The sequence below is a fragment of the Rhinichthys klamathensis genome, unplaced genomic scaffold (assembly GCF_029890125.1).
Source record: "Rhinichthys klamathensis goyatoka isolate OS25496 unplaced genomic scaffold, OSU_Roscu_1.1 h1tg000110l_1, whole genome shotgun sequence".
In the NCBI taxonomy this organism is placed as follows: domain Eukaryota; kingdom Metazoa; phylum Chordata; class Actinopteri; order Cypriniformes; family Leuciscidae; genus Rhinichthys; species Rhinichthys klamathensis.
This window is the reverse complement of record NW_026606648.1, coordinates 3,200,422-3,227,270: the sequence shown is the minus strand read 5'-3', so window position 1 is coordinate 3,227,270 and position 26,849 is coordinate 3,200,422. Positions and strand designations below refer to the sequence as shown.

Here is a 26,849-nt window from a genome sequence, read left to right as displayed (position 1 = left end):
TTATTACTGCGACTTTTCTGGCATTTGCGACTTCACATCCCGTAATTGCAATGCAATTTTTCCTAATTGCGACTTCATCTGTCTTACTGTAATTGTCATGCTTTTTCTCGCAATTGCGACTTCACATCTCATAATTGCGACTTCATATCTAACTTGACTATATCTCCTAAATGTTATTTTAAAAACTCCCAATTAACCATTTTTTTTACTCTGAGGTAGCATTCCGTAAAAAATACCATTCTGTTCAACTCTATTTTACAACACTTCATAGTGTAACAGCATTGCACTTGAAATGTCACTGGTATGCTAATGCGAAGTTACAACAGTCATTGAAAATCACAGGTATAAAATGCTTACTTTCTCAGGTTTTGCCTTTTTGAGAAAGAGCACCCAGTGGGAGTGAGCGATACATTTGAGACACTGATGATTTGTACTGTAAATTACAGTAGGAATTGGGACGGAGTTGGATCCCAATGCATATTTGATTGTTCCATGTAGACTTCACATGCTTGAGGCATTCCAGCACAGGCCTGAACATAACAAGTGTGAGGCCAGAGTACACCGTAGTTAAGTGTTGAGGGGTCCCGTTCAGGTGTCACCTTGAGGCGTGAGGAAGGGCGGGGCTTCGCAGGCTAAAGGTGTCGCCGCTGGATGAGTGATGTGAGGGGGCCTTACCACACACCAGAGATGGCTCTGCCTCCTTTATTTCCATTGCTCGCTTGTACAGTTCAGCAGCTTTCTCGAAATCTCCCTCTTCATAGCTGAAAAAGAGAGTGGTTGCAATGGTGCTGTTACTAGGGTGTTCTGGATAGTTGCCATGTGGCTACTTACTGGTCCAAGTCATGATGGATATGGTTTAGACAATACTTTTTCTCTATTATTTACATTCAAATATATTATTTACAATAAAATAAAATAAAAAACAATATTTCCAAGGCACAGCATAATGAAAACAGCAGGGGGCCTAATACTGAACCTTGAAGCACTCCATATTTGAGTGATGTAAATATTATTCTTTTTGAAAAGACTACAGACAATGCCAACCCTTGCGAAGAGTCCAGATGATGCCAACTTTGGATCAGCATTCAAAACTGTCATATTATCCTTGCATTGTAATATTATATGTATTACATTATAGCTGTACATTACTGTCATATCGACATTACTTTGATTCGCTCATCTGTCAGAATACTTCATAACTGTAATACTGAAAGAAGCATTTTCTGTAAAGCTGCTTTGAAACAATATGCATTGTAAAAAGCACTATACAAATAAACTCAAATTGAATTGAATTAAAACGATTGTGCCATGAATTGGCACAGCTGAGCTAATAAAATATGGCTAACCTTAGTACAGCCAGGTTTTTTAGAGTCTCTCCGACACGCGGGTGCAGTCGGCCAAGACTGTCCTCGTATACCTTTAGAGCGTGCTCATACAAAGGCAGTGCATCACTGTGCTGCTTCTGCAACATAAACACACATCCCATGAGTCACATCATCAAATAACAGAGTGGACCGGATAGTTTTACAAATCAACATGTGGCCGAAATCTGAGATGTTTTCTCACTAGTTGGCAGTAGAGCACTGCAAGGTTAACCAAAGCAGTGGCCACACTGGGGTGTTTGGGCCCGAAGCTCTTCTCTCTGATTTCAAGAGCTAGTTCATACAGAGGAACTGCCTTTTCCAGCTTCCCCTATCACACACGCACACACACATACATACAGCCAATTAAAAAGGGTCAGGAATTCATTAACAATATTAAAAAGACAAAACATTGCAAAAATAATCTATGCATAATCGCCACTTGATTGCTACATGTTCTGCAGAGCTGGTGTCTTTCCTGTGGTTTCTCACCCTGCGTTTGTAGAGCATTGCCAAGTGTTTGAGGGTATAGGCAAGAGATGGGTGATCTGGGGCGAGCGCTCGTTTGCGGATGTCTAGTGCTTTTTCGTACAACTCCTCGGCATTCTCATACTCCTTTCTTTCGCTGTGGAGCGAGGCCAGGTTGTTCAGAGACTGGGCACAGTCGGGGTGATCTGGCCCCAACACGCGCTGACGCATCTCCAGGGATCGGGTCAAGAACATCTTTGCGGCGCTGGGTTATAAAAAAACAATAAAATGGCTATTATATGACTGCAAATGGGAAATGCATATTGTAAATAAACTACTACTGGTTTACAAACTCATTTAATAAAACTTGTGCCTTGAAGAGAGTTGAAAAGAAGTGTCCATTTCTGAAAAGGCTTATTTATGTGCCCAACAAGTGCAATACCTCCTAATACTCAGAGGATGGAATGTCATGCTATGATGTCACTGCTGTGATTATTCCGTGATCAGATGAGTTCTTCTTTTGTGAGTTCTACACTGCAACTGTGCATTGTACAAAGAGCTTTTTGTGAACAATCTTCTTTGAAGGACAATCAAAATGGCAATGTCCTAAAATTGGTTTTCAGGAGAGGATAATGGTCAACCAAAAGACCAGGGGTCATTGCTTGAGAATAATTTACACTCAGTTGTAAATGAACAAGGGTTGTAAGCCATTCGGACCAATCTGTTATTTGCGAGTGTGCAGAAATACAATAAGCAACCGGTCTCGTGGGTATATGGTTTTTTGACCTTTGAACACTGCCTTGATGCAAAAAATGCCCTTGAGATTCAGAATTTTTTGGAGATATTGGGCAAACCAATGCACATCATATGGGCCCAACAAATTACTATTAAGGCCCTAGCAAGGCCCAGTGACAGGTTTGCTATATATGATGCCATCTCAAACTTTGGGGAAGTTCTGCGGTGTAGAGAGGCCTGCGACAGGAACAGCAAACCTAAAGATTGTGATCAATTTGCACCCAGATATGACCGAACAAGAGTTGTGGTCCTACTCGACGCGCTCCAAACAGGATTCGAACCGGGGTCTCTGACGTGGGAGGCGGACGCGCAAACAAGGATGCTAAAGACCGCAGGACAAACAATGCAGCTGCAACATGCCACTTCCTGTCATAAAAATTAACCCTTCAATGAAAACAAACCAGCTTCTCAGCATGACTCAAATCAGAAGTCACCGTGATGGGGAGCAATGCTTGCAAAAACTGTAGTTTTGAACTGTCCAGTAACCTGGGTTGGCATCACTCTTTTTGCCCATGCATTGATGACAAACAAACAGAAAAAATTGGACATCCCCATATGGTCTACAGCTAATGCTGGAAAAAAACTACAGTTGAGAAGGAAATCCAACTATTTTTTTGTGTGCAACTATTCATACTGTCCAAAATATTCACAAAAATACAAAATATAAAAATGCTTAAACATTTTATGATGTGAAAAGAAATCAATTTGTATCAAGAATAGTTGCATTTTACTGATATTTGTAATGGCTACTGAAATTTTGGTATTGTGAACACTTAAGTTAACCCTAAATGTGTACAAAATTGTTTAGTGAAACATTTTATAACACAAAAATATTTTCCAAGACAAATAGTTATTTTACAGGGCATTTAGATATTTTTCTCATTTTCCATGACTGGAAAAATTTATTGCAAAATCCCAGGTTTTCCAGATTTTCTAGGATGTGTGGGAACCCTATGTCCTTTTTCACATATACTGGTCTGTATGAAATGATGATTTACTCACTCCAGGTTGTTCTGTAGGTAATAAAGCACTCCAAGCTCATTTAGAGTCTTGGCACAATCTGCTGAGTCTTTGCCAAGAGTCAGTTCCTCCAACTGCAGTGCCCGTCGCTTCAAAAGTGTGAAACCAAACTAGAGAGAACACACACAAGTTTTTCACTTCTCAGAATTCACACTCCATTGAGTAGGACCAAATGTGCCTAAAAGTTACTATTTGGCATTTACTCACCATGTGGCCCTTCTGTCGTGCCGTCTTCTGTCTGATCTTGACTGATCTCTTTCTCAACTTCTCAGCCTGCTCATATCTAGATCAAATTTAAACAGAATTTGTTTTGTATAATGTATATGATGTTAATATAATGTATTAAACCCCATGTTTTACTTATTCACGAACAAAGGGTCTAAAGGAATCTGTTCCAAACCATAGAGAGCTGCCTACTTTTAGGTAGTAGTAGTAAAGGTAGTAAAATTATGCTGCCTTTAAAAATTTCTTATTTTAGCTGAATGCAGCATCATGTGTCAAATGTGCATTTAATGTGCAAGGAAATTAAAGAACAGTTTAAAATATACAGTTTGGGGTCAGTAAGATTTTGTTTTATACAGAAATTAATCAGCAATGACACATTCAAAAGTGACAGTAGATATTCATTAAAAAAATCTATTTCAAATAATTGCTGTTCTCTTGATTTTTCAATTCATCAGAATTCTGAAAAAAAGCATCACATTTTACACAAAAATATTAAGCAGGAAAACTGTTTCAACTGTTTTAGAATGATTTCAGATGGATCATTTGAGAATGAAGTAATGGCTGCTGAAAATTCAGCTTTGTCATTTGAATAAATTACATTTTAAAATATATTCAAATAGAAATCAGTCATTTTAAAATGTAATACTTAACAATATTGCTGTTTTACCATATGTTTTGCCCTTGGCGAGCATAAGAGACTTCTTTCAAAAACATAAAAAAAAAAAATGACTATCATACTATTTAGCTATTTTTAAGTTTTCCAGGCCTGTAAATCAAATTTTTTTAATTTCCTGATATTTCCACATTTACTAGCTTTCCATGGTTCTTGAATTTATTTGCTGGCTATGTAAAGGGTTTCAGTTTAGTCATCAATTTCAAATAGGGTGCTGGTTTAGAAATAGTTACCTACATAGACAGAGACAGCTCACTAGATTTTGGAACAAAGCCTCTGTAATATCTGCATTCCAGAGTATGAAATTAAAGTAAGTGATTTCTGAGAATTGCTGTTGAAAGTAGATCAGACTGAGCACCACAACACACTTGTAGCCAATCAGCAGTAGGGGGCGTATACACTCATGATGAGGTAGGAGAGAGAGTGAGCAAGAGGGAAATTTGAAGAAAGACAGTAGAAAGAGAGATGCCTTAGAGACATCACAAAAGAGAAATGGTCAGAGGAATATCACTGGAAAAGGAAGGGCTATGATTAGGCAAGAGCTTTAAGACGCATGTTAATATTAGAAAAGCTTTTCAGCCCTGGAGAGACCTAAGCGGGAAGGCCTGAAAACAGACGCAGTGGTGGCTTTGTTTCTGTTCCTTATGAGAGTAACACTGGTCATCTCTGGAGCTGGTGTGCTGCATAATATGAATAACAATGAACTCTTGCCTGTATATACTGTATGTTGATTTTTTGTTCTTCCTTGTCGTTCGTTCATCATCTTCGCTTTAATTTTTGCGAAGCTTTATGTTGCTTCGCTTCTGCTATGATAAAGAGACATCCACACTTGGATTGCATGTTTGTGTATTTTGAAGGCGGAGCAATGAAGGTTTGTTTGGATTGATTTCAAATATCAACAGTGTTCAATTATGATTCTCAGAAATCGCTTACAACACCTACAAGAAAAAAGTTCTGTACTTGTTTTGTTTCTGGTAGAGGAGCGAGAGCGAGTCTAGTTCTCTAGCGACGGTGCTGTGTTCGGGGCCATAAGCGTTTTCACAAATCTCCATAGCTTGTTTGTAGAACTGCTCTGCGTTTCCAAATTTCCTCCAATGGACGTAAACCCCAGCCAGCTGGTGCAGGGACTGAGCCACACTTGGGTGGTCCGGGTCCAGAGCCGTCTCACGGATCTCTAAGGAGCGCTGCAAGGGGGCCACCGCCTTGAAACAACACATTCACATCGTTTATACACACTTTAAAATTAAATACAGATGACCATCAGTCTTTTTGTCTGCATCACCTGGCTGAGCAGTCCCAGGTCTTTGAGGAAACGGCCCAGCGTCTCGTACAGGTTGGCCAGTCGGCTCATGCTCTGCTCACTCTCACATGTCTTCTCAAACTCCTTCAATGAGTCGAAATACTCTGTCGCCATCGAGCTCTTATCCTTACCAACAAACTGCCAGTACGCCAGCAGCTCTGAGAAATGACCCCTAAGAACACACATCAGATAGATGTTATTTCAGACACATTTACAGACATACAGAAGAAGATATAGAGCAAGAACATGAGAATGCACCTCTTGTAAAGGTTTTGGGACACAAACAGGTTAAGCAGACTCATCTGGAGTTTACTTCGATCCTCCTGCTGCTGAAGTAACCATGGCAACTCATCAGCCACCCTCCATGTCACTCTGTCTTGCCTGAACCGTCAAAAAATATTCAACAAAACAATTTAAAATGGCAGCTATTTTTAGATAAATGCTTTGTTCCTAGACAATATCAGGCATGTGATCAGCTTAGGTCAGAAAACCTTTTTACCCCCATTCAACATGACTATGTACAATAATAATGACAATAACAATATCAAACCACAACAATGATTATGATAATATAAATATTATTTTTTTGAATTTTTATTTATTTAATTTAATTATTATTTAATTATCAAAATTAAATTGCTAATGCAATAATACTATAGCTATTGTACTGTGAAATAAAAATTTAATGATTATTGTATTATAATTATTATATACTTTTATTTTACAGTACAATAATATTATGAACCAAAACAACGCTCTGAGACATGTTAAACACTTGATCATGAGGTGCTCGCTTGTAAATAAACATGGTACCATTTATAAAAAATAAAAATAAAAATCACATCCCTGCAATACACATACAGGCCTGGTTTCACAGACAGGGCTTAGATTAAGCTAGGATTAGGCCTTAGTCATTACGGCATTAAATAGCTTTTATAAACGTGTCTTAGAAAAAAACATTACTGGTGTGCATCTTGAGACAATACAATGATGAATTTGAAATATCAGTTAAAACAGCTCAAACATGCATTTTAGTCTGGGATTAAGCCTTGTCTGTGAAACCCGGGGTAAGAGATGTTCTTACTCCAGCTGTTGACTAAAGAACTGGATGATTTTCTCTCTGTAGGATCCACAGCATTTGCCCCCATCCAGAAACTCTTGGTTGACCGCTTCACAAGCCTGGAAATGACACACGGTTGCACATACAGTACACCAGCACAAACCAGTTTCACTTAAATTTACTTCTGTTTCAGTTATTTCTCCGTCAATGTGAAAGTGAGATCTTCACCCAAGAAAGATCACAGTACCATATTTAGTTTCACACACTGAAATTCACCCATGTTTTTGCCAAATATAGCTAAATTGTGAGGACATTTTTGTACAGTTAGGTCAGAGTCAGAGACATACACACCTGTGGGTGCTGAAAGCGAATGAGTCCACAGGCGTAAGTAATGATGAGGAGTCTCTCCAGATTGTAGAGTAGTGAGGTGAGAGCGGGAAAACTGAGGTCTGGGAACAGCTCCAAAGCCTCTGATTCACTGATGCCGTTGTGACTGGCACATACCAGGCACAATAACTGCATGAGGATAAATACAAATTAATAACAGTAAACAGTAAATTGTGCACTGACGTGGTTTTTGAGTGATTCTCTGCTTCAGGTCACCTCTTTCATGATGTTTTTTTCCTTATCTGTGCTGAGTGAGTCTAAAGCCAACTTCAGGCCCAGTCTGTATAGTGATACTGTGTCTTGACACAACGCGCACTGTTGTAGAGTCATGTCCAACGTCCAGGAGGATCTGGAACTGACAGATTAAACTTCAATCTTTCTTTTTTCATTCCCACACCACTCTATAAATGCACTGACTTACGGTATATAGATATGCAAAAACTGGTATACATAAAAGAGAACTGCATGCACACACAGAGCCATAAATACAAATACCAAATAAGAAATATATTTTAAGTAGACACAGAATAACAAACACTATACAAATCCACAATCCACTCACTCACACATCTACTTACTGTGTAATAAGTCTGGCCAGTAGAGAGATATAGAGTGCATTGCATGTTCCAGCTGAACGACAGTGTCTCTCCAACTTTTTTTCCTGTTTGACAGCAGTACAGACAGATACTCAAACACCACATAAATAAATACAGATGAACACAGGCTGACATTAATGTTTACCTGATCTTTAGTGAGTTTGAGATCGGTGTTCACACACTCTGTGCTGATGACACTCTTCACCTCTATAGGATTGAGTGGGTCCAGGTGCAGTGTGGGCCACAATCTAAATAGTTTTGTATGTTTGGTGATTGTCCTATGTATATTATTGAATACATTCATAATATCTGAAATCAAATTAGTTATGTGTATTTGTGCATCACTAACCTCCATGCCTGTGGGCAGGTCTCCACATTAACTGACACCATAACTCTCACATTAGCAGGAAGAGGATCAATCAGCCACTTCATGTGCCGCTCGGCATTCTGGGAAATACACAAATGACAAACTGAATCATGCTGAAGAACATTATTAGATATTCAAATTTGGCAAGATAACGATATGCTGATATTTATTTTTATGCTATGGTCAACAACTGATAAATGGCTACCAGTAATAAACAAAATATTCTATACTATTTTTGCCTAAATAAATTAACACTAAACACTAAAAACAAAATAAAGCATTTTAAATGGTAAAGTGAATTTAGGCAACATTATAATGTACAGTATAATTTTTTTTTTTTTTTTTTTTAAATAACAGCAAAATGTAAAAATAGGAGGGAATAAGATAGATAGATTGATTGATTGGAGCAAGTATCTATCTTATCTATCTGATCTATCCATCTATCTATGCAATTTTAGCATTATGTAAACTGTTATGACAAAGTGACAGTGTAAAATCAATTGATTTGAACTCATGTAGGTGTTTTGTTGTGTTTCTTTAGTAGCAGAGATCTCTAAACATGATCACACCACAGCTCAATGAGGAAGTTAATGTAAGGAAGCGTTACCTGTATTTGGTCAATTGAGTCAATGATGATTATAATGTTGCCATGGTGGCGTGCGGAAAGTCTCTCTAGCCAGCGTGGGAACTCCTCGAGGATCTTAGAAGGGTCCATCGAGAGGCCGGAGATAGACCAGAAATGCTGGAGCAGCTACAGGGATGATATAGGTGGAAAAAGTGGTTCAGAGGAAAGTTTTAGGTTCAGTTAACTTTGCTTAAATTGTGTGCCTATAAACCCTTTATGTAACATTCACCTCTACAGTAAAAACCAAACCCTTTACAGGAGACTAAAACCACCACCAACGAAATGAAGTTAACCTTATTAAATGTTAGACTTCCTCTTTCTGCATGCAATGATGATGTGTCAGGGCTTCAGGTTGTGACAGGGCTGCAAGTATATTTCAAGAATATTTCATCAAGATATTTCATCGCTTCCTGAACTTCCATTCATTCTTCTGAATTACTTGCATGACTGTATGGATCTTGTGGTTATTTACACCTTCCCAAACATGTTAACTGGAGTGCTTCAGAAGACTTAATATTAACAGAACATTTTACATGGCAATATTGTCACAGCTTGTATACATGCATATAAGAGTGTTAACCCAGGGTTTACAAATGTAGTGTAAATCTTGTAACTCAACCACCCAAAGCCAAGTATGAACAGTGTGAAACAAGACAACCCAGGATTTTGGTAATGTTTGGGTTAAATTTGCCAATGGTAAAACAAAATTCCAGTGCCAATAGCCTCCAATACTGCAGGCTGCATGTAATAAAGCGCTAGTTACAAAGAAATTTATTCTACAGTCCGCCTCTGTTCTTTTACAGTTTAAAGAGCCTAACAGAGTGAAATGTGTGTGTGTGTGTGTGTGTGTGTGTGTGTGTGTGTGTGTGTGTGTGTGTGTGTGTGTGTCTCACCTTCACTGTGAGGCGTTTAATGATGAGCACAGGGTCTGTGCTGGTAGAGAGCGGACGTCCCGTGAAGTGATAAAGGATGAGAGTATTGGGAGAGTGTTTCTGCTGTAACTCTATCCTGCATAGAAATGACAAATTGCTTATTGTGTGATAATTGACCTACATAATTATTGTGCAATAATACCTTATATTTAGAATTAAGATGAAATAACCAATTAGCCAGCAAAAGAGATTTGCCCGATCCAGGTGCACCAGACACCAGCAGCGGTGGAGTGGGAGGAGGGGCAGCTACCATGTCATTGAGTCGGTCGACATACTGTGAAAAGAACCAATACCGCATTCAACTCATAGTATTTACAGTACACATTTCCTGCCATTTGTGCACAGTTTATTTAACATTCAGTTGCTCTGATAATACTTTTACCCATCCATATGAGTGTTGCACTTTCAGCTCTCATCAAACACACAGAATCCCACAGATTTTTTCTCAGATTTCTAGTGGGCCTACTCAGTTAAAAAACTTTATCAATAACTCAATTATATATGGACCAATAATGTGATTATTTCCATTAATTAGAGTAAGGACGCAGTAAGATGTTTTGATGACATGAGCAAACCTCTTCACTCCCGTTTAAATGCAATTTTCATTTTTCTGATTATCCACTAAGAATTGTGGTTGTTTTTACCAACATTATTGACATTTTCCAATGCCCGGCACAAACGATGAACCCACATCAAAGGAATGTGATGCCTTTGTCACAGGAAGCATGTATAAATCCCAAAATGTGGAGGAAGCGGGATGGAGGGGGTTCCAGAAGAGTATGTGGAACTGGAAACAGATGTAACTGAGTAGGGGCTGACAGTGGGAAACATCAAGGCGGTGACAGTGGAGGGATAAGCCAGTTAGGATGCGACTGAGGGAGGAACCAGAGGATGACCTACAGCAGAGCCAGGACAAAGGCCCACGGCAGAGCCGATTGAGGGAGGAGCCAAGATTGAATCAGGAGCCTGATCAACAGAGGTGAAGCTGCAATGAGTGGAGACCCAGGCAGAGCCGAAGACCCAGGGTGACACAAAAGGCCTAGAGGGCCATGGTGGAGCCTGAGGGATAACAGACCACAGTGGAGCCGAGGGTCTGCTTGGAGGCTCAAGGTGGAGCTGAAGGATCCTCAAACCGAGGCGGAGCTGATGGTTCGGAAGCCCAAGGGTGGATCCGAGCAGCAGGGCAGAACCACTTGAGGAGCCAAGGGTGCTGAAGGGAGAAGGGAGGCCAAGGAACTGGTTTGGACGTAGGAAGAGGAGGAGGGAGAGGGAGGCTCAGCAAGACAAAGGAGTCTTGGAGCTGGACAGAACCAATATCGATAAAGGCAACTTGGAGCTGGCCAGAGCCAATGGCGAAGAAGGTTGACTTGGAGTTGGGCAAAACCTGCGACAAGAAAGATGACTTGAGACTGGGCTGAACCAGCAGAGACGAAGACGACTTGGGACCGGGCTGAACAAGTAAAATAATAATAATAATAATAATTCATTACATTTATATAGCGCTTTTCTCGGCACTCAAAGCGCTTTACATAGAAGGGGGGGATCTCCTCAACCACCACCAATGTGCAGCATCCACCTGGATGATGCGACAGCAGCCATATTGCGCCAGAACGCCCACCACACACCAGCTTATTGGTGGAGAGGAGACAGAGTGATGAAGCCAATCAGTATATATATGGGGATGATTTGGAGGCCATGATGGACAGAGGCCAAGGGGCAAATTTGGCCAGGATGCCGGGGTTACACCCCTACTCTTTCGAAAGACATCCTGGGATTTTTTATGACCACAGAGAGTTAGGACCTCGGTTTAACGTCTCATCCGAAGGACGGTGCTCTTTGACAGTATAGTGTCCCCATCACTATACTTGGGCGTAAGGACCCACACAGACCACAGGGTGAGCACCCCCCTGCTGGCCTCACTAACACCTCTTCCAGCAGCAACCTGGTTTTCTCAGGAGGTCTCCCATCCAGGTACTAACCAGGCTCAGCCCTGCTTAGCTTCAGTGGGCAACCAGTCTTGGGCTACAGGGTGATCAGCTGTAGTAGAGTTCAGCTGGCTGGACTCTAGGTCCAGAGTGGGATGTTGTCCTCATTAGCGAGGCAGACGGTCTATGAGGATTCGCACTGAACCAGCACCCACTCCGCATATGCAGCGAAGCTTTCTCGAGGACCTTCTATGGGCAGGCGTGACCTCGACCGGTCGGGATAGTGAGGAACTTTAAGAAATCCCTCTTGTGATCCTCGAGGGAGTGATCTCCCTGCTTGAGAAGAAGCAGGCGGACTGCAAGTATATCGATATTTCTATTACTCTGCTCGTCTTGACCCTGCTCTGCCTGTTCTCTCTGACTGATTGCTCCACTGATGGTCTACCCGCTGCATACCTCTGCCTGAATCTGGTTTTCCCATTTTCCTGAGCAGTGCCAGCCCAAGTCTCTCAAGGCTTGGTGACCCGTTATCTACATTTTCTGTTCATTGCCAGTTTATTCAATAAAGATGGACAATCTTTGCTTCTAAGTGCTCAGTTACCAACCCGACACAAATAGCGGGGTCAGTTAAAATATTTGCAGTGGGCCGCGGAAATGTGTGTTTGGTTGTGTGGGCTGTGAGTTGAAAAAGGTTGAGAACCATTGAACTCAAACAACTAAGGGCTTAAATACCGTAAACAGAGGATGGTAATCAAAGAAACAGGGAACAGGTGAGAACTAATCAGAAAGGATGGAAACAAACAATGAACTAGAACTCAAGCAAAAGAGTGACAAGGAAATCCATGAGAAAGAAACTAAATGGAACATAACATTGAAACTATATAGAACAAGACATGAGTGTGACAGTGTTCATGTTTACGAATCTGTGCATGACCACATCATCCATAAAAGTCACAAACACGTGTACACTTTGGTCAGAATGGAATCGATTCGATTACAGTGTTTACATGCCTGTTTATTGTGATTAAAATCAACATTTGCCACATATTTTAATACAATTAAGGTTCCTATGATTATGAGCTTAATTGCTTCAATTTGATTAAAGTATTGTGTTTACTTGAGGTAGAGTTTAATCACAATATTACCTTAATTATATTATAATCGCATTATGAGGGTGCATGTAAAATCAGTCAATAATAAAGAAAATTATAGCGGCCATGCCTTCTGGAAGCTATATTTTGCAGCAGCGCTACAGGCCTGCTGGAATGCCTCGATCTGTTCCTGCTCATCATGAAGATCCCACAGCACATCACCAGAGTCTTCCTCTTCCCTCTCCTCCTCCGCCCCACTCTCCTCTAACTCCAATCCCAACAACTCCTGAAGACAGAGAGAGAATCTTGTAAAAATGTATCTTTCTGTTGAAAATTAGGCAAACTTACAAAGAAACTTACAAAGTTCCTCTTTCAGAACCTCAAATTGTGAACCACACTCTAAACAATACATATATTTTTACGCATACGCTGGGTTATTTTCAAAGTGTTTTTTTTAAACTTAGCTGCTGGTTTAATGGCATATCGGTAAATGTTATATCCAGAGCTGCCAACTCTCACGCATTGACCGTGAGACTCACACAATTGACCCTTTTCACACGCACTCACGCCACACATTCATTTTCTCACGCAGAGAAAAATCGTGAAGCAAAGAGGACACTGACACCGACAGACTACACAGAGAAGGTTACTTTTGATATGGAACAAATTCACAGCTCTCAGATTCTGTCAATTTTATTACGAAATTCTAACAATAAATATCGTTTTGGCGCTTTTAAATGTGACAGATCGCTGTAGCGCCTCAGTTCAAATGGCACGTGAACCGACCATCTCTCTTCACAAGCCTAGTTAATAGTAAATAAACACGAATGAGCAATAGGTGCGTATTGAAAGATACAGTAACTTACCGAAATGCATATGCCTCATACGTACTGTAATAGAACAATCAGCGTTTTTTAACCGCAGAAAGAGGTCAATAAAATAGCTGGAGTAGACTACAATGTCACATAACGTTACATTTACCTCAGGAAAGCCATTTAATGACCATAGCACGTAAGTTGGCTAGAAAAAAATTAGTATTTTATAATATATTTAGTATTAGTATAAATGAGTATTTTGCTAAATATGTGCACTATATTAAATATTTATTATATTTTTTACTTATATCATTAAAATATTATAAAGTTGTTGTAATAAAAAACGCATTAGGCCTATATTTAATTTGAGTTGTTATTTTTAACCTTTAATATTAGCTGAAAGGGCTCTCTGTAGTCTATGTTTACAGCATTAGGTGCGATTTTCTTTCTTGAGAAAAATTAACATCTACTGTAGCCTATATTTATAATATGTATCCAAATTGAATCAAGAGCGGAATAAAACCACAAGAATTAAATTGAAATTGTAAAATTTGTATCAAGCAATAATAAAAGCAGTAGCCAATACCAATTATTGCACCATTTAGTGGTTCAAATTCAGTAAATTCAACATTGACATCCAGGAACCGCAGGAAAAGCAGTAGATTACCGAGCATAATCTGCTGTTAGTCGACCTCACCAGCAGGAGGTGCAAGCGTGTGTTGTTGATGAAGACCAAAGCAACAGTTAGAGCAAGCCATTCATTCATAAAAACTCATTTACAGCAATTAAGCATGCATTAAGTTTTTGTGATGATTAACTGGGTCAGTATGGGGAAAAGATGATAAAGACACAAAAGCTATGTTTATGTTTTATTCAATAACTTTCCTTGTTACTTTCCCTGTGTAGCCTACATGTTATCAGCTTTCTCTACCATGAACGGGATTATAATCGGTTTCCCACAATACCTCATCATACTCAAGGATATCGTAGCTTAATGGACTAATACAGTGATATAAAAGACCAAACTCGCACCATATTGGGCATGTAGGCTGTACTATATAGGCTACAGGCAAGCAGATGGACTCAGATTATGAACTAAACGCACAAAGTTTCATGCTTAGCGTTTCCCAGTGATATACTGGCATAAAATCAACACTTGATCAATTAATACTAACCCTTTCTCTTCTCTTCTCTTATATATACAGTATATATAAATATGCCTACATGTTGCAAACTCTATATTGCATATGTCTACCTCAAATGTAACATTGGATCTGTACATCCGCATCGGGGGAATAACATTATAATCTCGTTCACGGTGGAGAAAGATGCATATAGGCTGCACAGGACTTCAGTGTTCGTGAAGACACGGAATATAACATAAAACAGCCATCATAATAATGACGAAAAAATATACACAAATACACTTAAATTGCTGTAAATTAGTTTTTATGAATGAATGGCTTGCTCTAACTGTTGCTCTGGTCTTCGTCAACAACACACGCTTGCACCTCCTGCTGGTGAGATCAACTAACAGCAGATGGAGATTATGCTCGGTAATCTACTGCTTTTCCTGGGGTTCCTGGATGTCAACGTTGAATTTACTGTCGAATTTGAACCACTGAATTTGTGGAAGCGAATTTGCAAAGCGAAATAAAAAGGACCAAAAATTGCCTGTTGAATATTATAGGTTGTATTTTTAAACAGTTTTAATATTTTGGAAGTGAAATATGAAAGGTGAATATGGATTATTGAATTTAAAAAAATGAAAATGTGTTTGAAATGTTTTGAATTGAAATATTCACATCTTAAATATTAAACCATGCTGAATTTCAGCCCATAAAAATGCAAGCCCTAAAAACACAATGCATTAAAATGCAAGCATGGTTAATGCAATGCACATTTTTTCAAGTAGTGCAATTCAACAGGCTTTTTTGTTTCAAAAACATTTGGCATTATTTTACTTCCATATAAAAACCTATTCAAGTTCACTGTATATTATTATCATATATCAAATATTTGTAAAATACTTGGGTGAAACTGATAAGCAATGAGTAAAATGAGTAAAATGCTAAAAGTTTAAACCAATATCTGTATTGCCTAATATTTACCAAGTTTTAAGTTGACAGTTTAAGTTGACATATTAATAGTGCATAATCTGTGAGGGAACTTACAAGTTTCAACATGCTATTAACCAGAACACCTACTTGTGATTTCCTGTGTGTGTGCGTACCTGTTTGATAATTCTTTCAAGTTGAGAGGAGATAAGAGAAGCTCCTTCCTCTACAGAGCCTGCATGATCCACTACCTGCAGAAAACACGCAGCAAAGAATAATTCATCAAAAACAACGAATAAAAGTGAACTGCACACCTCACAATATCTTATACCATTTTTGGAAGTAAAAAAGAACAAATCATCTTAAAATTTACAGTGAAAAGCCATAAACTGACATTTCCAGTGACAAGTTGTCACCACATTTGATGGTTTTTCATTTTAATAATTATGTTTCTTCAAAGATTTTTGTTATCAGTTATGTTACATTTTATGTTGTTAAATTAATAGTTATAGTTAATAGTTATTTTAGAGTCATGTGTGTTACCATGATGGTGTTTTGTATTTGTGTGCATGAGACTGTGTGCACCTTCAAGATCTTAGTATTTCTCTAAACTTGTGAAAAAGTATTGTGTGGCCTTCTCTTTACCACCAGCGCTATTATGTTTATGTTTTTTTTTTTTTTTTTACTGTAAAACTTCCAGGTTGTTCTGCAAATATGTTTACATTTTTACTGTATTTTTACTGAATTATTCTGGCAGCCACAGCTGGCAAGTTTTTATCTGTATTTCTTTTTTTTTTAAGTATATGGAATCTAACCAAAAAAAAGGACTTTATTCAATGAGTCTTAAAAAAAAGTCACATTGGCTGTTCGCGGTCAAAATTGACCAACTATATGAAATGAATGTAGTCAATTTCTAAAGGTTTGCATAAATTGCATTTGCTAATATTTGCATAAATTTACTCTCTAAAAAAAAGGAATAAATGTTGTGATGTTATTTCCATCAAGAGGTGCATTTCATCCTGGAATATGGCCATGATGTGTCTTCCTACATGGTTGTTTAAGAAGTGAAAAGCTACACAATCTATCAATTAGGGTTAGAAGAACTGTTGGCAAACATAGGTAGGTGGTAGCACAGGCAAGTGACTGCCTGCTAAGCATTTCTGCTTGCCGCACCTCCGACGGTGCCATTGCGGGTAGCTGCAGGGTCATCAGCCGGGAGCCACCCTTCATTGATGTTTCGCTCCATTATTCCCGGAACATCTCACGGTGGTGGAGCAACAGCAGGGACGTCTCCCTGCCGCCCCCTGCAGCTGACCCTAGGACCCTTGTTTTCCCCACGCCTGGTCCTTCCTTCTTAACCAAAGCCAAAAGCTTCCCTGCTCGGCCTCCTCGGCCAGGTCTTTCAAGGCCTTCCTGAGTTTGGGGCCGGTGACGGGCAGACCAGAGAATGATATCTGGTCGAAGGTTGGTTATGGTGATCTCTGTTGGAAACCTGAGCTGCCGATCGAGGTCCACTCTCAGGTTCCACTCACAACTGCCTGCCAGGGCTGATCTCTGTGGTTGCGTGATTTTGGTGGCCCCTCCTCGCTCTCTGACAAAGTGGATCGGCCGCCTTGCTTTTGGTGGTAGGCGCTCCCAGGCTGATTCCGCCCTGCGTATCTCCAGGATCTCTGCCAGCTTCCGCAGGACTCGGTCGTGTCGCCACCTGTACCGACCCTGGGTCAGTGCTGTTTTGCAGCTTGACAGGATGTGCTGCAGGCTCGGATTTGGGGGATTGCAAAGCTGGCAGCTCTCCTCTGAGCCATACCACAGACAAAGATTGCTGGGGCTTGGGAGGGTGTCGTATGTAGACCTTATGAGGAAACTCAGCCTGGCTTGGGGGATCTTCCACATGTCAGCCCAACCTACGGTCCTGCTTATCACTCCTTCCCAGGTCGTCCAGCGTCCTTGCTGACGTTGGCTCAGGGCTTTGATCTGATAGTTCTCCTCCTCTGTCCTGACCACCTCAGAAATCACTAGCTCTTTCCTTTCCTTCCTTGTGGCTTTGGACCACCTTTTCGGAGCAGTACCCCACCCCAGGCCAGTTCTCCCTGACTGTGCCCTGCCAACAATCTCTTGGTGTTTCAGCCTGCTGATAGCCTGGTCGACTGCTAGTTCTGCCCTCCACTTGCGACCTGTTCGGACTGGGGCTTTGGTGTTCTGCAGAGATGGGTCCGACGAGTTCCTCAGCTCTAGGACAAGCCTCACCTTCTCCTGTCTGTAGCCCAACAGGATTGACCTCAGTGGCAGTTGAAGTGCATTCCTCCCAAACAGACCAACACTGGAGAGGCCCAGAGGTAAGCCCAGCCACTTCCTGATGTAATTGTTGGCTTTTGAGTCCATCTTCTGCACATTGGAGGTGGTTATCTCACACATCTTGAGAGGCCACATTAGCCGCCTATATAAGGTGAACTGGTAACACCAGATCTTGAATTTACCCGGAAGATGGCTCTTGTCGATCCGCATCAGACCTTCGGTGAGTTGTAGCATTACTGTATTAGCCATATGCTTATCTGACAAGTCGGCTGTATATAGTTTCCCAAGGCTCCGGATGGGTTGTTCTGCTAGTATTGGGATCTTCTCACTGTTCACTGTGAAAAAGATGTGATCATTTCTGGCTCCTTTGCGTATAGAGAGACTCCGGGACTTAGCAGGTTTTATTCTCATCCTGGCCCAACTGAGGAGTTCTTCAAACCTCTTCATTAGCCGGTTGGTACAGGCTGCTTTTTGAAGAAGGACGGTTACGTCATCCATGTAACTCCGCAGGGCTGGCAGTCGTTGGCCTGACTGTCCTCTCACCCCTCGAACCATCTGTCTCCCGCCGATGAGAATGATTTCAAAGGCTGCTGTGAAGAGGATGGGAGAGACTGAGCAACCCATTGCGATGCCTTTCTCTAGGTGGTGCCATCCTGACGTTGCCTCCTGTGTTGTGTAGCAAACGGTGAAGCTGCGGAAGTAATTGGAGATGAGGTTCCGAATGCTGGGTGGAATGTGAAAGAATTCCAGGGCAAAGGTGATTAACTGATGGGGAATGGAACCATAGGCATTCTCCAGATCCAACCAAACTACGTGGAGATCTTGTTTTTCCCGCTTGGCTGTCTGAATCTGCTCCCAGATCATGGTTGAGTGTTCCACACAACCGGGGAACCCTGGGACGCCTGCCTTCTGGCAACTGGTGTCAATGTAGCAGTTGTTCAGGAGGTAGTTGGTTAAACGCTTGGCCACCACAGAAAAAAATATTTTCCCTTCCACGTTTAGAAGTGCAATGCCTCTAAACTGGTTGATGTTGCAGGAATTTTGTTCTTTTGGGATGAAGGTTGTCACTGCACAACTCCATTCTGAGGGGATGCTCTGGGCCTTCCACGCTACTCTCATCAGCCTCCAGAGTAGCTTCAGTACCATGGGGCAGTTCTTATAAACCTTGTAGGGCACACCATTGGGCCCTGGTGCAGAGGCAGACCTTGCCCTGTCTACCACTAGCTTGACTTCAGCCCATTTGGGTGGTGTCATGTCAAATTCAGTGGCTGGCTCAGCAGGACGAGGCATATGCCCAGGCGACCCAAGAGGAATGTTCTTTTCTTGATCAGTTAGCTGTTTCTTGATGTGTTCCTCAAGCTCCTGTTCGGTGGCTTCCAGCCTCCCGCTCTTCTTCTCTTCCAACAGGCTTCGGGCATACCTGAAAGGGTCCCGAAAGAAACTCGCTCGCTCCTTCTCTTTCTTACTTCTTCGCTTCCGAATCCGCTCTGCCCTTCTCAGGGTTGCAAGCCTGCTTCTGATCTGGTCCCAGAGCGCTTTCAGACCCTCCTTTTCATTCTCATCTGCTTTTCGCCAGGACTTCCTAAGCAGTCTCCTCTCCTTCACAAGCTTGTGAATCTCTTGCTCGCGCCTTCCCACCTCTCTAGGGATGTTCTTCCTCTGGATTACCTCCCTAAACCTCTCTTTGCCCTCCCCATAGACAATGCTGCCAAAGAGGTTTAGCTTGGTGATTGTACTGCCTCGTAGCGAATTCTCAAGGATGGTGTACAGGTCTTGGTCGAAGCTTTCCCAGGCAGCTTTTTCGATGGATTTTGGCCATTTGACTTTGCCTTGTCTGGTAGGTCTCTCCTTTGCTTGTCTTAATGGGTTGCTGCTGGGGGTCTCTGCGTGACTCTCACGCTCTGGGCTGTGCACCTGTTGTTGACTTTGGGCCTGTGCGGCTGCTCCACCTCCCTGTGACCATCCGCAACGGTGAAATCAGTAACGCTGTGGTGCTCAACCCGGCTCTGACGTCTCCTTGTCTGACCTGCTTGCGCAGTGCAAGTTTGCCTTTGGTCCTTCCCTCCGCATTTAGCCTTCCCTTGGTGTATCCGCAGGCCCCTGTAAGTTGTCACATTCGACCACCCGCAGCTGCAGCTCCTCAGGATCCTTTGTTCTTTAGTCGTTTCCATGCCGGTCGGTTCCGTGTTATCCGTCCTATTCGGTCCATCTTCCATCCCGCCTCTCGGTGGACCTTCGGGCTGTCTTTCTTTATTTGTGCTCGTAGTTAGTTAGGGTGTCCCCAGTATGAGGACCTGTGGAGAGGGTAACTAGCCCATCCACCCCTAGTGCAATCTTTCCTGCCGTCAGACGGTCTTTCCCGGCTGTCCGTACATATAACATGCTAGAAGCATAACATAATCCAAACAGTGACTTTTTTTGGCCAGGCCAGGTATGATAATGAAATAGAGAAGTTTATAGATAAATAAGTTCTAAAGTTCTAAATAATATTACTTAAAATCCCCAAAAAAGTGTATTATTTTATAGTTACTACTTCAGGGAAACTAGTGTTATATCGTATAATTTAAATAAAAAAAAACCTTACACTCTTACGGTGTTTACTGCAGTACTCTTTTCTTTTTTTTCTTTCTTTTTTTAAAGCTTAGGAGGGTTAAATATTAGCATCAAAAAGCTGGTACTATATATATATATATATATATGTTACAAACAAAATCATCAGATGAATCTTTAGAATTCTTAAAACAAACTTCAAAAACATTAGAATCTTTTTAAGAACCTTAAAACTGTTAACCCTGAACCCTGTTAAAACTTAAAAAAAATGTTTTTAGGATCTTCAGAAGAAACTTCTACAGGCCAATTCACACTGCTCCAACGGAAACAACCACAACAGACACCTCATTGGGTTTTGTCTGTCGGCGTCTGTCTCGTTTTCGCCGATTGAACATGTTGAATCTGCGATTGTTGGGTCTTGGAATGTCTGAGATGTGACGTACTGTAATCTGGTGATTGTCAGCGTCTGTTGGTGCTGTGTGAATTGTCCTTAAAACTATCAAAAGAAATTTTAAGCTCATTTGAATAATTGACTAAACCTTGAGTTTGGCACTTTTGTCAGCTTTGTTAACTCTCTCCAGCAGGTCTCTGGTGGCTGGACTGAGGGTGGACACCTCCTCCTTTTCTCCTTTTCTGTCACCCGTTCGCAAATACAGCAAAAGAGGACGAGAGTCTGGTGTCTTCACAAACGCCTCCTCCACGTCCTCTACAACACAACTAAAACAGCAAAACAGTTACATGAGATTCATGTCAACGATAACATAAAAAGTGTGAGAAAGATTTTTATTTTAGCGATATAAGCGCATGGTCTAAAGCGCACAAATCCACTTTTGCTAGTTTAACGACGGGAAAAATGGTCTGTGCGCTCGGCGCATGGTCTAAAGGTTGTCCCTATTCTCTCAATGAGTAATGGGTGTGTTTTGGGCGTAACGTGCAATAAACCAATCAGAGTGTAATTTCCCATTCCCTTTAAAAGCCAGTTGCACTCGCGCCATGGCAGATTGCTATTTACATGGCGGAATTTGCAAGTGGAAAGACTGAACACTTCTCCAGAGAGGAAACAGATCTGCTCGTGAGCGAGGTTAAAGCACGCAAGCAGACCATCTACGGGACAAGCTGGATTCCACCATATCTTTATGTAGACTAAATGAATCTTTTACATTGTAATCCTTTTATTTTTAATATTTGGCATGTTTGTGTGCTGCTGCATGTTCCTGTGTGTAATAAGCAGAGTGTACGCGTGCGTTGTGCACCCGCCTATATTACTAATGCACCCTTTAAATATCAAAAATATATATACTGCGCCATTGACTTTAGACCAAGTTTTTGATGCTCAATGGCACAGTCTATTTCAGTTGCCTCAAAATAGCAATGCGCCAACAATGCGCCTGAACACACTTCATTTTCAGACCAGCACGTCCATGGCCGCAAAAATAGGCGCAAATGCATTTGCCATTTAAACAATGTGTCGCAGGACATGAAAATGATAACTGCGTCGGGCTGAAACTAGCAAAAAACACTTGCATCATGCCTGGTGATGCATTGGGCCATGTATTATAGGGCCCAGAGTGTCACCTGGATACTGAGGACTTGAGTAGCAGCACACACACAGAGCTCCTCTCGATCTCCTGCCTGCGTTCAGCAGCATATAGAGCGGCCTTCTCCTCAGGAAATGACACATTCAGGCAGAAATAGCCCAAACCCTCACAAAACCTCTGCAGCCTCAAAGAATGAGTCTGAAAGAGAGAGACAAATACATGTAGCTAAACTGAGAATGAGTGTATTTAAATAAGAGGTGTTATCGGAGCACGTGTACCTGTATAAAGGTCTGCAGCTCTGCTTTGGTCTCCTGTGTGTATATGAAGTAGCAGCGGACTGTGTTACTCCACAGAGCCTGAGAGACGTGAGGAGAAACCTGCAGCAGACTAGCCACGGCTGCATCCCAATCATCTGAAACACACAGGCACGAACATCAACACATACACAAGCACACCTACATACACAAGCACACCTACACACACAAACACTGGTGCAAACTCACCTCTGCTGACATTGGCAAACGGCCCCTCCACGTCGATGAGACTGTGAGCAAACTCCGGACCTCTGTGTGTCTGCTGTAACTGCATCATACTGCCCATAGACGGCTCGCTGCCCAACACACCACCACTCCAGTCCTCACACTGTGTTCCTGCGGCTGCACAGAGTATAGCGCTGCAATAAAAGCTTGGATGGTTCGATTTAAAGCTTAGGTTTCACAATAAAGCTCCAATCCAGGGTTTTGTGAAATTATGCTTAAAAATATTTAGCGGTACAGTAGAAAAGTTGTACTTTTTTAATAAATGGATGGATCGTTTTTTTTTTTTTTAAATTAGACAAATAAGAGAACCTAAGAGTCAACTTCCTTTTTCAAAGAAAAGTGTTATCAGTGCGAGAAATCTACATTATTCATCATCATTTCATAACATCACAACATCATAACATCACATCATCAAGTGTAAAAATATAGTTTCCATTGTGAAACTTATCGGTCACATTCTTACTGGTGACAGTGGTGTGGTTGTCGTCTGAATCCGAGTCTGCTGGATCATAAATCTGAATGCCCTGAGCCTGCAGCTGTTGAAGTTTTGACTCCAGATCTCGTTTAGCCCGCAGCAAATCCTGAATTTCCTTTTCTTTAGTCTCCCGAAATATCTGCCCGGGGATTTAGGGCAGAGATGAAGATGAAGGAAAGGTAAGGTAAAGAATCAAAGTCCCTTTCAAGGAAAGTCTGATCGGGCATCCATGACCAAGTCCTATCTATCTGAATGGTAGAAAAACTGAAGACTGAAACTAGAACAGCTATAGGCTAAAGAAATAAGACTAAACAAAAAGGAAATAGAGGGGGCTTGGGCAGATTTAGAACTGTGCAAGGTACAAATGTCAGTTCTTAATGTTCCTGTGTAAGAGGGAAGAGAATGATTCACACCTTAAACTGCCGTTTGACCTTGTCTCTGTCGTGCTCAAAAGTGGCAGCTCTCTCCATGGCTTGATACTTTGCCTCCAGGGCACTTTCCTTCTCTCGTAGAATCTTCTGGTAAGTCTTCTGAAGAGCCTGACAACCAGAAAATGATATCAAAATGAAGGGGAAAACATTATTAAAAGAATTAAATTCTTGAAGAAAAAAAAAGGTGTGATTTTGGCGTAATCTGTTATAATTATTCATAAGAAAAACGACAAAACTGCTTCACTGCTTTTTCATATTTGAAAAACTTTTGTCCACCAAATCAAAGTCATGTGGTGCAACCAACATGCAGAAATCTGCTTTTTTTTTTTAAACGGTTTTGCCCGTTTTATAACAAATTTAAGGTTAGATTTAAATTTATTCAATTGTTTAAATTTTTTTTATATAAACTTGTTTTATTTATTCAAGGTCTGAAAACATGGCATATTTTTATTATGACCAGTTGTCATTTTCTGCAAATAAATGCTCTAAATGGCAATGTTTTTACTTGAAATTTGGAAGAAATTTTGTCAGTATTTCAGAGAATAAAACAAAAATGTTCATTTTACTCAAACGCAAACATAAATAGTAAATCTAGAGAAACTGACAACTTTGCAGTTGTCTCTTAATTTTTACCAGAGCTGTATATATATATATATATATACACATTTATAAATTCTGTATATAAATTAAGAACATCTCATTGTTCTTAATTTTTAAATCTCTTAATTTTTACCAGAGCTGTATATATATATATATATATATATATATATATATATATATATATATATATATATATATATATATATACAGCTCTGGTAAAAATTAAGAGATTTAAAAATTAAGAACAATGAGATGTTCTTAATTTATATACAGAATTTATAAATGTGTATATATATATATATATATATATATACACATTTATAAATTCTGTATATAAATTTTAACTTGAAAAATAAATAAATTAGTATTACCTATAAAATATATAAACCTTTTTGTAAATAAAGATTAAGCTGTGTACACTCATGTGCATAGTGTAGGGAAATGTAATAAATTGTTATTCAATAGTTACATTTTCAGAGTCATTCAATTTTAAGAAATACATTTTTTCTTGAAGATAGAGTGAAAGTTTTGCAAAGCCATATTAAAAAACGAATAGAAACAGTGAATGAATAGAAAAATGAATTGAAACAGTATGTCTAAGAAGAATTTGGCATTTGTTTTAAACTAGATTATAAAAGATTTTTCTTTATTTCTTCGGCCACCACTTTTATTTGCCATTGACCCACATAAAAAGGTCAGATTATCTTATTCTCTCTCAAACCTGCAGCTCAGCACGCAGCCTCTTGTTCTCCTCATCTAGCTTGGCTTCTTTCTTCTGCATGGAGGCGATCTCATTGTTCTTGCTGACCCTGAAGATCTCGTATTCTTTCCTGAGGCGCTCATACTCCGCCGCATACTCCAGTTCCACCGATCCGGTGGATTTGAAACTGGCGCCGATGACACGAGGCCCGCGGCGAAAGGAGCTCCGCAGCAGACGTGCTTTTGGCTTCACCTCCACCGGTATCTCACATGCCTCTCCTCCCTCACCACCGTATGCATCCTCAATCACCTCACCGGGGCTCACCAGAGAGGATGCCGTACCCATAGCAACTGATGAGACGTCAGTCAGCTAGATCACTCTTCCAGAATGTGCATTTCTGGTTCTGTTGGAAAAAGGAAACACTTTTAATTGTTAACTTTAAGTATAATTTCGAAACTGTGTCCCAAAATAGTAGAGCAGCAGGGATGACAGGTCTTGTTTTGTTTTGCTTTATTTAAGGAGATATCATGGCACGGTTTCACAGACAGGGCTTAGATTAAGCCAGGATTGGGCCTTAGTTCAATAAGGGCATTTAAGTAGCTTTTATAAATGGAAGGGAAAAAAAAGACATTACTGGAAAAAAAACATTACTGGTGTTTATCTTGAGACAAAACAATGACACTGACATATTTTAAGATACAGTGCAAGTTGCTTTCAGTTAATAGACTACATCTCAAACATGCATTTCAGTCTGGGACTAGGTTTAGGCCTTGTCTGTGAAACTGGGGGTAAATATCATATTTACAGAAACTGGGTATGTTTGGTCTATGATTAATGCACTATGCATTCATTTTTAAAACTCTTTTGTTATCATAGCAAAAAGTCAATAGTTCTTTCACCAAGTTAACGTAATGGAAATATTTTCATAGTACAGTTGCTCCGAAAAGTATTTTAGACACCTAGGCTAAATCACACATAAAAACTACAAGTCTTTATGCATACTTATGGTGTCTGTCTCGCAATTTAGATTATAATAAAATGGAAACATTTATGAGACGTTGTGACGAAGTTATGCAAACAAACAATATCTTACGATGTGGGACAACAGGACATGTTAACAAGTAGATTTCTACTTTTCTTTACACTGTCATCAAAATCAAACACTTTTATTGACTGCATATTTTTTTTATAATTACATATTTAAAGTAATAAAGCTTAAGCATCACCTTAAAACTGCGGTCTTGAACCCTGCGGTCATCCTGGAGACGACAGAGTGAAGAAAAATTATCCACCCAACCGAGACGAGGACGATAAACCTGGACAAAACTTATATCGATCTTAAGACCCAGAACATATATCGACAAGTAACGTGTTCATAAACTCTACTGGCATATCAGCCATAAAGGTAAACAAATCATACCGATGCACACGTTTGATTCGCACTGTCTTCCTGACAACCGCGTTACTAGGCACGCCTTCTTCTACGGGTCCAGAGTGTGACCAAAAAGTTAACCTGAAGCGTTTTCGTTAAGCCTCGTGTGATTAAAAAACTACATACTTTTGCGTGTGTAGCTGAAGAGTAGACACATGGTGCGTTCAAGTCTTCCTGGAAGTTCTTATTTACGATGTGGGAAATCGTGTTTACGACGTCAGGTGAGTTTAAGTCACTTTCGTTGAAGCGCCAGTAACAGGCTACATCACTTTTTTGGTCTGATTCTCAAGGGAGCACCTGGAGATGCTGTCACCATCACAAATGAAATAAGTAGTGCTTCATGTTTTTCAGGTAAGTCTAACTGTATTCAGGTACAGACATTGAATAATCAAATGTGAAATAACTAAGACTTTAAATAGTCTTCACTGTATAAATTAAATATAATTAAATAGTAAAAGTCCTGCCATATGTTTATTACAGCTGATTACACTTTTATCTCCTGGCTGAAAAACTGTGCTAATTAGCAAATCCAGGTGATTGGAACAAAATACTGAGGAGGACTTTTACTTTCTGAACCTGGACTTATTTGCAC

General features: G+C 40.4%; 1 protein-coding gene across 1 annotated transcript; it reads right to left on the bottom strand.

Moving 5' to 3' along the window:
- Positions 1-552: 552 nt before the first annotated feature.
- Positions 553-25,228, bottom strand: nphp3 (nephronophthisis 3). Its single transcript, XM_056254180.1, has 27 exons — positions 24,847-25,228; positions 23,508-23,633; positions 23,083-23,233; positions 22,584-22,736; positions 22,359-22,492; positions 22,118-22,278; positions 21,082-21,259; positions 15,874-15,948; positions 12,956-13,111; positions 9,980-10,083; positions 9,771-9,885; positions 8,860-9,003; positions 8,235-8,332; positions 8,031-8,133; positions 7,868-7,950; positions 7,506-7,644; positions 7,254-7,418; positions 6,927-7,021; positions 6,101-6,223; positions 5,825-6,014; positions 5,503-5,744; positions 3,852-3,927; positions 3,627-3,754; positions 1,854-2,094; positions 1,567-1,692; positions 1,347-1,462; positions 553-761 (listed from the first exon to the last, which is right to left on the bottom strand). Exons 1-27 carry the CDS (start codon positions 25,168-25,170, stop codon positions 596-598), a joined length of 3,912 nt encoding a protein of 1,303 aa, XP_056110155.1. The 5' UTR covers positions 25,171-25,228; the 3' UTR covers positions 553-595.
- Positions 25,229-26,849: the final 1,621 nt, after the last annotated feature.

Excerpts from the sequence above, each read along its gene's own strand:
- nphp3 (XM_056254180.1), bottom strand. The coding sequence starts at position 25,170 with ATGGGTACGGCATCCTCTCTGGTGAGCCCCGGTGAGGTGATTGAGGAT. Across the intron at positions 7,022-7,253 it reads TTCGCTTTCAGCACCCACAG|GCTTGTGAAGCGGTCAACCA; the intron begins GTGTGTATGTCT and ends TGTCATTTCCAG. Across the intron at positions 2,095-3,626 it reads TACCTACAGAACAACCTGGA|CGCCGCAAAGATGTTCTTGA; the intron begins GTGAGTAAATCA and ends TTTATAACCCAG.